Genomic DNA, 14,082 nt, shown 5'->3' with positions numbered 1-14,082 from the left:
AATCCAGTGACGTAATATGATTTTTTCCTACAGGTTTATTTGCTGAGCTATAACATAAAGTTGTGTTTTTTCTAATGAAAACATTAGTTTGAAATGAATAGAAAGAATCGCCATTTTTTACCCTTTCAGAAATATATTATTCTACATCACCCTCAGTCTTTCTAAGTCATTTTAAACTATTGTTTCCATAAGTAAAAAACCATCTTTATGTTATAGCTCAGCAAATATACCCGTTGAAAAAAATCCTAGTACGCCACTGGAATGCTATCAAAAAAGTGACTGTATAATGTTTTCATTCCAACATCCTTGCTTGAACAGAAACGGAGATAATGACCAAAGCTGAAATCTTAATTTTGACCTATAACTCGTAAACAAAAGAATATAGACGAATGCAGTTGATGGCATCATTAGTTTCTCGAAAAAAGACGACCGTAATGTGCCATGCATTTTACTCTATCTCGTTGGGTTGAAAAAGTTGTAATTCAGGTATCAGCAATTTTGCCCAGCCTGTACAATAAGACACCGCATTGTAGAAATTGTCATGAATTCCTAACTATTTAGTGAATATCACACAAATAATAACCATACATCCGGAATCTAAAAAATTCTACCAATAATGACGTACCGACATTCGATCTATGTTCATATTTGAAAAATAAACTCTTATTTTCAAGTTTCAATGACAGATTCATTCGATGAATAACACTTTGAAAGTGAAAAGACTGCATTTTTGCCTATACTAAAAATAAGACTCATCTATCGAATAAATTTAGTTATTCGCAGGTGAAAGTACCGGGCCTAAGTCTCTTTGTAAATTTATTCTCGGTATAGGGATAGAGCAATGATAATGATGATGATGATAATTTCTATAATACTCAATAAGCACCCATCAGTGAACGTTCTGATAAATCTGTAAAGGCCAGGACTACTTATTTTCGTGAAAATCGATTTTCTGAGAGCTTCTAATATTTTAAGGTGCAAGAAGTAGTTGGAGCGAGAATTCTTCTTTGCCAGTAATAGCAATGATCACCTCCAGCTTTGTACTTGGAAGAGTTTATATGTTGGTTGTGAAGGGTAAGTATTCATTTTTAGATTTCTTACTACTATCTATGTGAATGTGACCATGTCCACTCAAAATTTGCAAACCAGTTCTCAACAACTTGCTGCCGATTTAGCGTCCAGTCTAACAGCAGGGAATACTCCTTGTGACGAAAATGGTGTATTTTTCATGAAATATCTTTGAAAAGTCACATTTTGAAATAACTATTTCAACCGTTTCCAAAAAAAAAATGTTTAAAGTACTCAAAAATGAAAAATAAAAATGGGTATTTGAAATTTAAAGCGTTTCGTTTCTATTGCACAAGTTCGCAACATCAACTGAAATATGCGTTGATAATAAAGGACAACAAATACACTATCTAGATGGGATAGACAAAGATGGCTGTCTATGAAGTCTGGGACGAATGAGGAAAGTCGTAAAATTTTATGGGAATTTTAAGGCCGGTAATGAAGATATTTCATACCGATGAAAATGAAAAACTGCCACCAAAAGAAGCCATTGAACAATTCTTGACCGAACAATTATTTATAAAACTTGATTGCCGATGAGCAATCAACCACCAAATAGTGGTGGTATTCTGCTTTCAAGCCAATCTGTAACTTTTCATAAGCTTACAGAAAAATTGCAAAAACCTGAAATGTCCTAACCTAACCTAACCTAACCTAACCTTTCAAAATTTTTCAATAATGGACCATTCTGGTAATTTTTCCTTATCCTGCATGATGATCGGTGTACATTTTATTTCGATGACTGGTCGATCTGTAGTTCAACAATGAACGTTAAGTTCACAAAATTTACTTACATTTTCTAGTCTTGAACTACCTGTAGGAGAAATTTTCGTAAGTTAAAATTTCACAGACATGAAACTAGGTTTGAGGCGACATGTTAGTGAAAACTGAAGCTGGCACCATAGAACTGCAATTCTGCATACAAGCGAAGTTAGAGAGATTCTTCGATTCTTATTTTATATTGAATAACTTTAGAACACACCACAAGTTATAATTCTTTCATTTCAGTGTCCACACTGAACCAAGTCTTCAACCAATGGTCGCTCGAAACTAAATACTTGGGAATAACAGATCAATTGAAAGAATTCATGCGATACAAGAAGCTGCCGCTGAACCTCAGGCAAAGGATGCAACATTATTTCGAATATAAATTTCAATATAGATATTTCCGCGAGAATCTCATCACATCTATTTTATCAGGTAACTCTTCGGATTTAGTTATACAATGCTCAAGAATTGATAGGGATCACCGACCTTCCATGACTTTGTTTATTAAATCGGATAACAGAATGTGTTCAGTTGATATTCTTGTATTCAACAATGAAACGTAATTATTCTTATTGGAAATATTATAAATTGTAGGTTTGAATAACAGAGAACTGAATCAAATGGGGAGAAAATTAAACGTCTCGTTGAAGCTAGTACTCGTTCAGTCCCCCGCGTCTCAAGCATTCTACTCATCTAGTGATACGAGGATATATTGAGAAATTCTTAGCCTACTATAGAACCAAACAATATTTCAATGTCAAAATATTTTATTACTCAACATGTTCTCCTCTTAATTGGATAAATTTTTAACAGCGAACCTGCAACTTCCCTTGACCTTTCAGAAAAAATGTTTCTTCTTGCTCTGCAAACCAGACCTCCACAGCTTTTTAACCTCCTCGTTGGAAGACAATTTACGACCTTTTAAACTTTTTTTCGGTTGAGGAAAGAGATGATAGTCGGATGAAGCCACATCTGGTGAATAAGGGGTGTGTTCTAGTAATTCAAACCCTAAATCACGAATTTTTTGCATGGCAACATGAGATTTGTATGTAGGGGCGTTGTCCTAAAACAAAAATCACCTTTGGATAGCTTTCCGCGTCTTTTCTCTTGAATTTTTTTCCGTAGAATGGTCAGTTATGTCGAATAGTAATCTCCGGTTATTGTTCTACCCTTATCCAAAAAATCAATCATGATTACTCCATGGCAATCCCAAAAAACTGAAGCAAAAACTTTTCCAGCAAAATTTTGGACACGAAACTTCTTAGGTCTTGGAGAACCAGAGTGTCGCCATTCCATCGACTGTTGCTTTGTTTCTGGATCGTTGAAATGTACCCAAGTCTAATCCATAGTAACAATTTGGTTTAAGAAGTCTACATCGTTTTCAAATCGAGCACAGATCGAACGCGATGCTTCTACCCTTGCACGCTTTTGGTCCACATTCATACATTTGGGGATTCATTTTGCAGCCATTTTTCTCATGTCCGAATTGACGTGAACTATATGATGAACGCGTTCGTGTGAAATATTCAGTGCTTCAGATATCCGTTTGAGCGCAATTCGATGGTCTGATAAAATCATGTCATGAACTGCATCGATATTTACGGGTACTGAGACAGAAACTGGCCTTTCAGATCGGTCATCATCTTCAATGGAAAATTTACCTCTTTTGAAGCTTGTACTCCAATTTTTCACGGTCGCATACGAAGGACATTGATCACCAAGAATATTTAGCATATCTTCGTAAATCTGCTTACCTCTCAACCCTCTTAAATACAGATACTTGATGATGGCTCGATACTCCAATTTTTCGATTTTCACAATTTCATTGGACATCTTCTTTCTTTTAATTCATTGCGTAACTTGGTTTACTGTTTTGACGTCACACTTCACACTGACACTTCTAATGAGTTCATAGACATAGAGACATGGACTGAGCAATGTCAGCATGAAAATGTCTTTTTTATAGAAAGAGAGAAATGATCGTCGGGAATTTACCTGTCTCTTTTTTGTTCACATAGAGGTGAGTGTGGACCAATCAAAATTCTAGAAAAAGACAACTGCATTCCCGACGTGCGTTTTTCTCTGTCACTTTTTTTGACCGTATTTCATGCATAGATATAAAGGGAAGGCACAGTCCATGTCTATATGTCTATGAATGAGTGTTTGTTCGTTACTATGGTAAGGCAATATTTTTTTTTATGCATGGAACTGGTCTAGGCTAACTAGATATCGATACATCCCCGTATATCTCGAAATTTCTTCGAGCTCAGTGCGATCTTGTACGGTCTGGACGATTCATTAACTTACCCCATCTTTTCAGGAACTTTTCAAAAGTCAACTTTCAACACACGTATCTCCTAGGAAAATCGTCGTAATTACAAATGTGATACATATTCTAAACAGCAACTCTTCTAGTGAAAATTTCATCGACCTCGTTGCAACCCTTCGCTCTTGACGAATTTTTATCTGCCTTCATCGCTTTTCGGGAAAAATAGGTTTGATGCTAATGATGGGCATTAGCATCAAAATTATGGCCTTAAATTTCAATTAGCTTGTTTAGTTTACTAGGGGCGGACAGCTTGTACATTTCCATGCTAACATTTTCAACACCCTGTATGATGAGGAGTTAAAAAAATAACTAGTTTGGAAAGGTATTCTTGATCATTGTCGGTGAAATGAAATAAGAATAACATGAGTTCTAATTTTTTTTGTCTGCAAGAAAGTGTGATACGAGTCGCCCTTGCGTATTACGCTGGCGCAAGTCGTTTTTGTGCACTGTAAAAAAACGACTTCATTCGATTCTCACAAATCCTCGTAGTTTCACATCTACCGAATTACGTCCTGCGCGTAAAATGTAGACTGCTAGGAAAACCCGGCTTTATTCGGAGGCAGACTGCTTTGTCCTTCTGTTTAGAACGCGTCAATAGATAATCATCTCGGGTTCATACGTCAGAACAATAAAGTCCGAAACGTTATGTTCAAACAATCGCAATTCAAAGGCCGACAAAATATTCATTAGATTCGAAATGTTAACTCCCTCCTTCATCCTCCCCATCGCAATCCGAAAATATTGTAGCGTTTGGCTCGAGTACCCCTGCACAATATCTGACGATGCAATTTTAATGACGTCTGTTCCGTTGGATCCACGCCGCAGTGAGCCAACCTTCGTGTTTCCGATTCCGCCCTTAAACATTGTACGAGCTTTGTGTTGTTCCCCGAGGAACTACTGGCGCTATGATTTCGCACATTATTTCACTCATTTCCGCTCGAATTCTGTGCGACACGAGGAATTGCGTTAATATGGGAGTCGAGTGGATGGCGGTTTCGGGGAGTCGGATAGCTTCGTTATCGTTAATTGCCATGTGGAAATCTCAGGTGAGGACGTGGAAGGTTAGTCGAGACCAATGAGCTGGAGAAAACGAGGGGAAATGGTGTTGTATGATGCTTGCCGCCTTGAAATTCGATAATAAAGAAACTCATTCCTGTTGCACAGCAATAGTGGAGGCTGATGAGGTGCTGGGCATGAGAACTGACAAGGTTATCACGAAAACCAGCCTTGGTATAACGTTCAGTGCTCTGTTCCCAGCAGAGAAGACTTGGTTGGCCACAATCAACTCTATTTACAAGCTACAAGGACCTTGTTGATTTTCTGATGGCTCCAGAACCAAACATGGCACTGTGCCATTCGCACAGGTCCATCTCGGCGACTCCCAGCTTACAAACAAACCAATGGCTAGGATTTCCAAGAATAAATTTCAGATCTGTAATTGCGATGTAATTTTTGCCTAGAGGAGGACGAAACCATTCAGCATATCCTCTCTGTGATTGCCGATTGGGTCAAACTTGTAGACTTTGGTTCGCTCAAGCTGCATCTGGAGGAACTCAAGAACCATTCCCCCTCTTACATCATTTCTCTGCTGAGGAGGATGGGGCTGTAGGGGGAAGTTTAGCTATCTGATATTGTTTGTGTGTCACAATAAATCGTTTTGGTCGTGGTGACAGGTCTGGTGGATCCGACCAACACCCCCAACAATCTGTATTATTTAATCTGCACAGCAATACACTACTGCTGCTAAAAAACTAGGCCACAAGCTTTGCCGCAATTATGTCCAATGGTCCATAGGGCAGCTGAAAGCTCCTTCAGTCTACACAGATCACCTTAGCTATGAAATAAATCTTGTCAGATCTGCGTTTCCTTCGTTACAAGGCACAGATTAGGCCAGGACTTGAATGGTCATATTCTTGAAGACCTGTACCCATTACTCCAACTCTTGACTTCAGTCCAGAAAAGGGCAGTATGACTATTGAATAAATAAATAAATAAATAAATAAATAAATAAATAAATAAATAAATAAATAATTATCTTTATTCCCTATCATCTTCACAAAACTAAGCTATGAAAATGAAAAGAATAGTGTCAAAAAAAAACAAAAAGAATTGTTTTTCCTAAAGATTAGGAATATATTCTTCTAAAGAGTATGGCTCCAAGTCAAGGAGATATTTAAATAATTTTTTTTTAAAACCAGTTATATTTGCAACTGATTTGATATTATTTGGCAGTGAATTATACAATTTCAAACATCTGTATTCTGTTTGCTTCTGAGTTGTTGTTAGGTTGTGCTTCGGATAGATAAAATTATCATTTCTTGTGTGACATATCTTTTGTTTTCATGCTTCTCAAATAGAGATTTGTTGTTCTTGATGAAAAGTACACATTCTTGTATATAGAGTGCATTTATTGTCAATATTCCAGATTTCTTGAAATAGCCTCTACAAGATTCATTATACTTGATGTTGTTGAGTATTCTTATTGCTTTTTTCCGTAGAACAAAAAGTTGTTTTATATTTCCCGATCCATAAAATACAATGCCAAACCTTAGTCTTGCTTCTATCATTGCATGGTAGTCTTCAGGTAATTACTGCAGATATATCTGGCCATTACTCTGAAACCATAAATTGCTGTAGATGTTTTCTCATATAAATAATTTATGTGTTCCAGTTGAGATTCTTATCAATGTAAATTCCTAAAAATTTGGTTGATTCAACGATGTCGTATTTTACTTGGCTCAGTGTTATCGTATTATTTTCTTCAATTCCTGAATTGGTAGGTGAAAAAAGTATGCATTTAGTTTTTCCTTCATTAAGGAGTAGATTGTTGTTCTCGAACCATTCTTTCGTCTTCTCTAATGTAAGTTCACACAAACTTTTCAGAAGCGTATACAGTTTTTCAATCAAAAGTAAGTTCGTATCATCTGCATAATTAACTACAGTCACTGTATGTTCCTTAATATCTGCATCTAGTTTGAAATCATTAAGATATAATATAAATAGTAATGGTCCTGCAATGCTTCCTTGTGGTATTCCTAGGATTAGTTCTTTGATCTTATGATTTCTCCATTCATTTCCATTTCTACCATTTGTTGCCTGAACGATAAATATGACTTGACCCAATCCAGCGCTGGTCCTCGAATTCCATAACTCTCCAGCTTTCTAAAGAGTATTACACTATCCAAACAATCATATGCCTTTGTAAGGTCCAGAAACAAACTCATAGCTAACTCTTTGTTTTCAAGAGCCTCCACTACTTTGTTGATAAATTGGTAGATTGCTGTTTTTATAGATTTTCCTTTTACATAGCTATGCTGATTTTCTCTGAGAATATTATTTTCTATGAAATATTCAATTAATTGTTGACAGTAAACCATTTCCATGATCTTCGAAAAACTGGGTAAGATGCTAATCGGTCTGTAGTTGTTAAAATCATTTATATCACCTTTCTTATGAATTGGTTTCACTATTGCTATTTTCAGTTTATCAGGAAAAATGCCATGTCTCAGTGAGTTGTTAATGATGTGAGTTATGTGTCCTGTTATTTCTTCAGCTGTTTGCTTGATAATGTGGTTAGATATTTCACCATTTATTATTATTAACAGCTAGTCTATTGTAGTCGGTAGGAGTTTAAGACGGGCTAAAATTTTTTCACTTCTTGTTTGTAGCATCAGACTTCATTTAATCTTAAGTTGCTTCACGGCAATTCCTTATGCCTATCGCCCATCATAAATTGATTCAATGAATGTTACAGATAAGCTGAAACGCGAGATTAATATACAGGTCTGCAAGAGACTCGTACAGCAAGCTGCTTTCCTAGCTGACCTTCCAACGAAAGTGCTGGGCGATGTTTTGACCCATCTAAAATCCGAAGTATTCTTACCTAACGATGTGATAATCAGAGCTGGGGCACCAGGAGATTGCATGTATTTTCTGTCTAGTGGCACTGTTTTGGTGACTACACCATCTGGCAAAGAGGTGAGTGGCATTTTTGTCTGAATGAAAATCCAGATACTAACACAAATGAAATTGATGCCTTATTCAGAAATTTCGGGAATTAACTATGGAGAGATAGATTACTATATTAAGAAAGACAAATATTTTTTGTTGTGCTATAGAAAGAGGACATTCATTTCAGAAGTGTAAAATTTGGCCCACTTATCCTTTTCGGAACTTGGAGTCTTGTTAGGGTATTTATTCAATTTTGACTATCATAATCTAAGATACGAAATGGTTTCCTCAATTTTTTCTTTTCTTCTTTTGACCAATTATTAAAAGTTTATTATAGAAAAAACTAATTTTGTTCTCTCTGTTATAAAGAAATGATATTATTCTTCCTGAAATGAATACAAGGGTAATATTCCCAAGCAAAAAATCTATTTCAAGCCATTACTATATACATTTTATGGTATTCAATGCGAATAAGTTACTTGACAATGAAATTGTATGAAATAATATGATCTGAATATATACAAATGAAATTTTACAATTCTTCATACATCAACTCGAACTTTTCACTGTATACCAAGAAAAATTCCACTGGGAAAATGAAAAAAATATCCTTATCGAGACATTTTCGCGACAAATACCATATTCGATCGAATTCGAACAAAAATAAAGCAATGGAATTTCACCACACAATATTGTCGGTCTATTGATGTCCCCTGCCTTTTATTGGAGCCCAACATATTGCTCGCTGAAAAGTCAGGATAGATTGCCATTTTCATGGTACAATCGGGAATTCAGTAATAATGTTGATAGTGTTAAAGCTGGCATAAAAGCTTAGTGATTTGTCAACCCAGCGATCTACCTTTTCAGTTGACCCATATTTGACCACCATTCTAATTTAAAAGAAAATCATAATCGAAAAAAATCCATTTAACCCCATTGCACCACGGTCACAATACCGTCACTACGGTCAATACCGAATGTCTGATATCAATGCTGAAGTCGGTTAATTTTTTCCCTTATTAAGAATAAGATGCCGAAGCAAATAATTAGCTATATGCAAGAAGGGATTTACTAATTTTTTGCCAAGGATTAAGGATTATACGTTATGAATTATAATCCTTCATAGTTTTTTTATTCCGACTATTTCTAGGATTTCAACTCCGGGAGAAATGTCAGTTCAGATTAGCCGGCCAGCAAAATTGATGAATAGAGTAACTAGAGGGATTAATAAGATATCTTAGCATAATTCCTTATACTGAAAGCCCTAGAGCCCCAGTTTTAAGGATAAAATTGAACCACCACTATTCTTTCAAGGATATAGCGAATGCCTCATTTATTTTCGAATGTGTAGAATGGCCGAACATAAAAATTGATAGAGGAATGTACCAGATTTACTCAGAAAAATATTAATATTTTAGTGCTTCAAGTTCAAGGATCGAAGCAAACTGTTATTCTGTCTTCGCTCGAGTGCATGTTCCTTTTTTTTTGAAAGTTTATTATGACCAGCCGAGAAAATTTATTTCACCTTGCACTCTTTCCATCAATTTTCTTGAAAGGCAATTTAAAATTTTCGGAAAAAAAGAGGAACATGAGTTTCATTTTAGACAGAATATTGGTTCGTATTGATCGTTGGAGGTGGGGTTCTAGGGCTGTCACATTGGATAAAAATTTCTGACTACATCTGATACATTTCTCTACTCATAAATTTTCTTGGCCGGCCATTTTGAACTTGAAAAATGAGGAATATGCCCTCCATCGTACACTGCTATGAAAATATGCTGCGATATTTTATTCATCTCTCCATGTAATCAAGCCATAATTTTCCTTGGCCGGCTATTTTGAACTGACTTTTCTTCTGGAGAAGTAATCCTTCAAACACTCTAAATAAAAAAAAAGCGTAGTATGGTATTATGGAATAAAATTATCATAATTAATAATCCTTTATCTTTGGTATGAAGTTAGTCCATCCTTCCTTGTGTATAGCTAATTATTCGCTTCGCCATCCTGTTCTAAATCAGGACAAAGAAATTAACCGACTGCAGCATTGATATGAGAGTTTACCGTGTTGCCAGGAGCCTACAAACGATTGTATCATAGAATTGAAAAAGGCTTAGGTTCACAAAAAATACTGAATATTCAACGGTCGCTATGGTTACGCCAGCCTACTGAAAATTCAACAGTGAATCGAAAAGCAGGAAAAAGTATTAAATTTTTTTTCTTATGTTATACTCATGTGAATAGCGACATATGATACATTTTTTCAAATAAGCAAAAAAAATGCAGCAAGATAAAAGAACTTTCAACTATAGTTTACATTTGAAAAATAAGAAATCCCTGTCGTATCTCGAAAATGACTGGATCAAAAAATTTATTAATATCATATTCGAATTCCTCATAAAAATGTGAATGAATGTAACAACGGATTTCGAATACGAGTTCAAATAAGCGAGTTTTTCAGCTTCATTGAAAATGACAATTTCTCAATTTTCGTTCATAACTCAAAATCTATGAACGTTAGGATCTATTTTCAGTTTTGGATTAGTCAAGAAAAGAGAGCTCGAGAATGTGTTATCAGTTTTCTTCTAGCTGCTATGTTCTCGAGATCCCTTCAGTAAACAACGAATTTTGCCCACCCTGTACATGTACAAGGTGGGCAAAATTCAATGGGATTGAATGGCAGCTCTGTAACCGTAAGAGCTAGGGAAAAATGGATGGCACGTGTCCGACCTCGATTGTCGATTTTCAAAAGATTGTTAATGGCCAAAACCGCATCCCTCTATCTTCTTCTGTTTTCAAGTTATATAAGTGAAAACTCATTTTTCTGCTCTTCCTACTGGTGCCTCTATTTCGTAAAGTATCAGTGACTCCGAAAAACAAAGGTTGCATTCACTTTTTCATGTAGAATGCAGTGGCGTAGTCAAAGATTTCACAGGCCAACAAAATGAAAAAAAAATTTGGTGCCGGAAATCTAACATCTGATTTTAGATGTTTTTAATATGCTGATTCCAAAAATGCCATCGATCAGCTCTAGTTTCTGAGATACACATTACAGGTTAAATGGTATATTTTATTTTTATTGACAGTTCAAAACGTAGTTTAAAATGTGTTCTTTTACATAACGGTAACAGATATGGCTCAATTCCTATTGGTCATTCTACTACCATGAAGGAAGAATATGAAACAATAGCATTAGTTTTGAGAAAAATTAAATACGAAGAACATCAGTGCTCAATTTGTGTTGATTTAAAAATGATTAACTTCCTCCTTGGACAGCAGAGTGGTTATACAAAATATCCTTGTTTTTTGTGCCTTTGGGACAGCAGAGCTAAAAATGAGCACTGGGTTAACAAAAATTGGCCTTCAAGAGATGTCATGATTCAAGGAATACAAAACGTGATCAACGAACCTTTGGTTTCAAGAAAAAAAATCTTACTTCCGCCCTTGCATATCAAGCTAGGCCTAATGAAGCAATTTGTGGGGGCTTTAAATCGAGATGGAAATTGTTTTGGGTATTTGTCACGTAAATTTCCTGGCATTAGCACGGAAAAACTAAAAGCTGGTATATATTTGATGGTCCTCGAATAAGGCAACTTGTTAAAGATCTATAATTCACCACATCAATGAACGAGACTGAATCTAACGCTTGGAGTTCATTTGTTCAAGTAGTACAAAATTTTCTTGGCAATCATAAAGCAGAGAATTACGTAGAATTCGTGGAAACTATGCTTTCAAATTTTAATATTCTCGGCTGTAACATGAGTATAAAAGTTCACTACCTCCACAGCCACCTAGATCGTTTTGCAGAAAACTTAGGTGATTGTAGTGAAGAACAGGGGGAAAGATTCCATCAGGATATTAAAACTATGGAAGATCGTTATCAAGGACGATGGGATAGCCACATGATGGCGGACTACTGCTGGAGCCTTCAGCGAGACTGCCCTAGTAAACTCCATTCTAGAAAATCGTATAAAAGAAAGTTTTTATGTGATTAGTGACTAATGTAATTATGTAAATTAAGTTTTTGCAATAAATACTTAAATCCATTTGTTTTTGTTTTTTTTAACTGTCAATAGTAATATTATATATTATAACAGTTATAACGTAAATTATATACACAATTTTTTAAAAAAATCTCAAAAACTAGATCTGATAGACAAAATCTGAAAACTTTTTTACATTCTGCATCCAAAAATTACTCAGGAACAGTTAACAAATCGCAGGCCCCAAAATGTGTGTTGGCCTGTGTTTTTAATCAGCCCGCCACTTCAGAGATGTAGTGATAACTTTTATTTTCATAAATATAAACCCTGTGTTATTTCAACATATTCTAGTCCCATGTTTTTTCTGATTCAGAATATATAACATTCGTCGTGTCTCTGATTGTTCTTCCAATGAAAAAACTCATAAACTAGTTCGGTATAGTTGGCAGGTCATTTCATTGATAATATAATAATGAACTTTATGCTCCTAAATTGTGTTATTAAATGTGGTTATTAAATGACAATGGTTTTTTCTTTATTGGACTTCCTTAGGTTTATTATTCAGATAATAAAATTGTAACAACTATGTAGATTTCAAAGAATAAACCTCATCATTACTACTGATATGAGAGCTGTGTTCAATCCGGAAGAAAAATGCCGCAGGTGATACGAACAATTCCAATCTAAATTTAGGACCTGATGATGGATATGATTCCCCGAAATCCTGTTTTCTACGAATCATTTCAACAAGTCATTCGTACCGAAATCGAACACCAGCGATGGCGGCAAAATATATCCACAACAGTTGCCGAAAAACCCATTTAGGGGAAATTTCGATTCTGCTTTATTTGCGGAATCATAGTATCCAATTTTTGCTCGGATTGAACGAGATTTATATTGGATGTAATTCGCCATACATCTCTCCTAATGGACAGGAGGAAATTGCCACTCGTATATTTTTTCCATTTAGGTAAACAATGCTTCTCGCTAGGCTAGCAGAGAGAAAATTTCGATGTACGTGGATGATCTAAGAAATTTCTTATAATTAGTGTTTGTAGAAATGAAAAATGTTCAGCTTCTAGAGCTTCTAGAGCTCGTTATTTGCGTTATTTTCAAATTGCGTACGCCTACAGCGGAAAATTATCAAATGATAAATGATAAAGTAAACGAAATGAATTTACATAGATGCATAACACCCGCCGATAATCGAATCAACAAATGTTACGATGTAAACCGAATCAACAAACTACCATCGCTCAAAGTATCATCAGAAATTCCGTCGACAAAGAATAGATGATGACGGTTTTCGTCTCGTTTGACCTCGTCAGAGCAACATTACTCCTTCGTCGACGAAACTGGAATAAATTGCCAGCTCCTTTAATATACAATGTGAGTATTTGGATCGTACAAATATTTCAACAGTAGATTCTTGAGATCAAAAGAGGTTTTTTTCCCATACCATTTCCCATCCGATTCGGCCTTGATAAAAAGATACAGCCATTTTGAGTTTTCTTAATGAGCTGTGCCATCCCTGCACACACAACACATCTATGGATCTTTCAAACAGAGTTTTATTCAGCCACAGTACCCAATTTCTTTAAATGTCATAGATAGTTTTTAATTTTTGAACATTTACTCGAAAACGGCGCATTATGCGAGAAAATAGAGAGATTACTTTTATTTTACACAACGTTCAAATATTCGTTATAAAGCTTCTAACTTAGTTTCAAGAGGTGGGTCCTTTGAAATTTTGGTATTTTTATGGTACGTAATGGTCATAAGGAGAAAACTGGAAAACGTAAGTGATATCTTGTGTTCGAAAAAGATTCATCAAATAAAATAAATGAAAAACTATATTCCGAAATTCATTTCATTCGATTAAACCATTTGTAAAATGTAATTAAAAATAAATTTTTTTATGGTTTTTCAAACCGAGTCGATTCGAAAAAAATGGTAAGAAAAAAAGTGTTTCTTTTGACCTCAAGA

The 14,082-nt window shown here is 35.3% G+C and overlaps 2 protein-coding genes across 6 annotated transcripts in view; one reads left to right on the top strand and one right to left on the bottom strand.

The window, feature by feature from the left end:
* The window catches only part of LOC123316468 (potassium voltage-gated channel protein Shaw-like), a 229,838-nt gene that overhangs the window by 137,860 nt on the left and 77,896 nt on the right, over nt 1-14,082 (bottom strand). The window lies entirely within an intron of this gene.
* The window catches only part of LOC123316471 (potassium/sodium hyperpolarization-activated cyclic nucleotide-gated channel 2-like), a 43,000-nt gene that overhangs the window by 11,567 nt on the left and 17,351 nt on the right, over nt 1-14,082 (top strand). For 2 of the 3 annotated variants that reach the window (XM_044902559.1, XM_044902558.1), the window contains 3 exons: nt 976-1,074; nt 2,077-2,268; nt 7,920-8,143. In XM_044902559.1, the coding sequence (XP_044758494.1) occupies nt 976-1,074; nt 2,077-2,268; nt 7,920-8,143 (515 nt within the window). The remainder of the gene's footprint in view (nt 1-975; nt 1,075-2,076; nt 2,269-7,919; nt 8,144-14,082) is intronic. The other variant, XM_044902560.1, reaches the window with a different exon arrangement.

The sequence above is a fragment of the Coccinella septempunctata genome, chromosome 7 (genome assembly GCF_907165205.1).
Source record: "Coccinella septempunctata chromosome 7, icCocSept1.1, whole genome shotgun sequence".
NCBI lineage: Eukaryota > Metazoa > Arthropoda > Insecta > Coleoptera > Coccinellidae > Coccinella > Coccinella septempunctata.
This window is presented reverse-complemented; position numbering and strand designations above follow the sequence as displayed.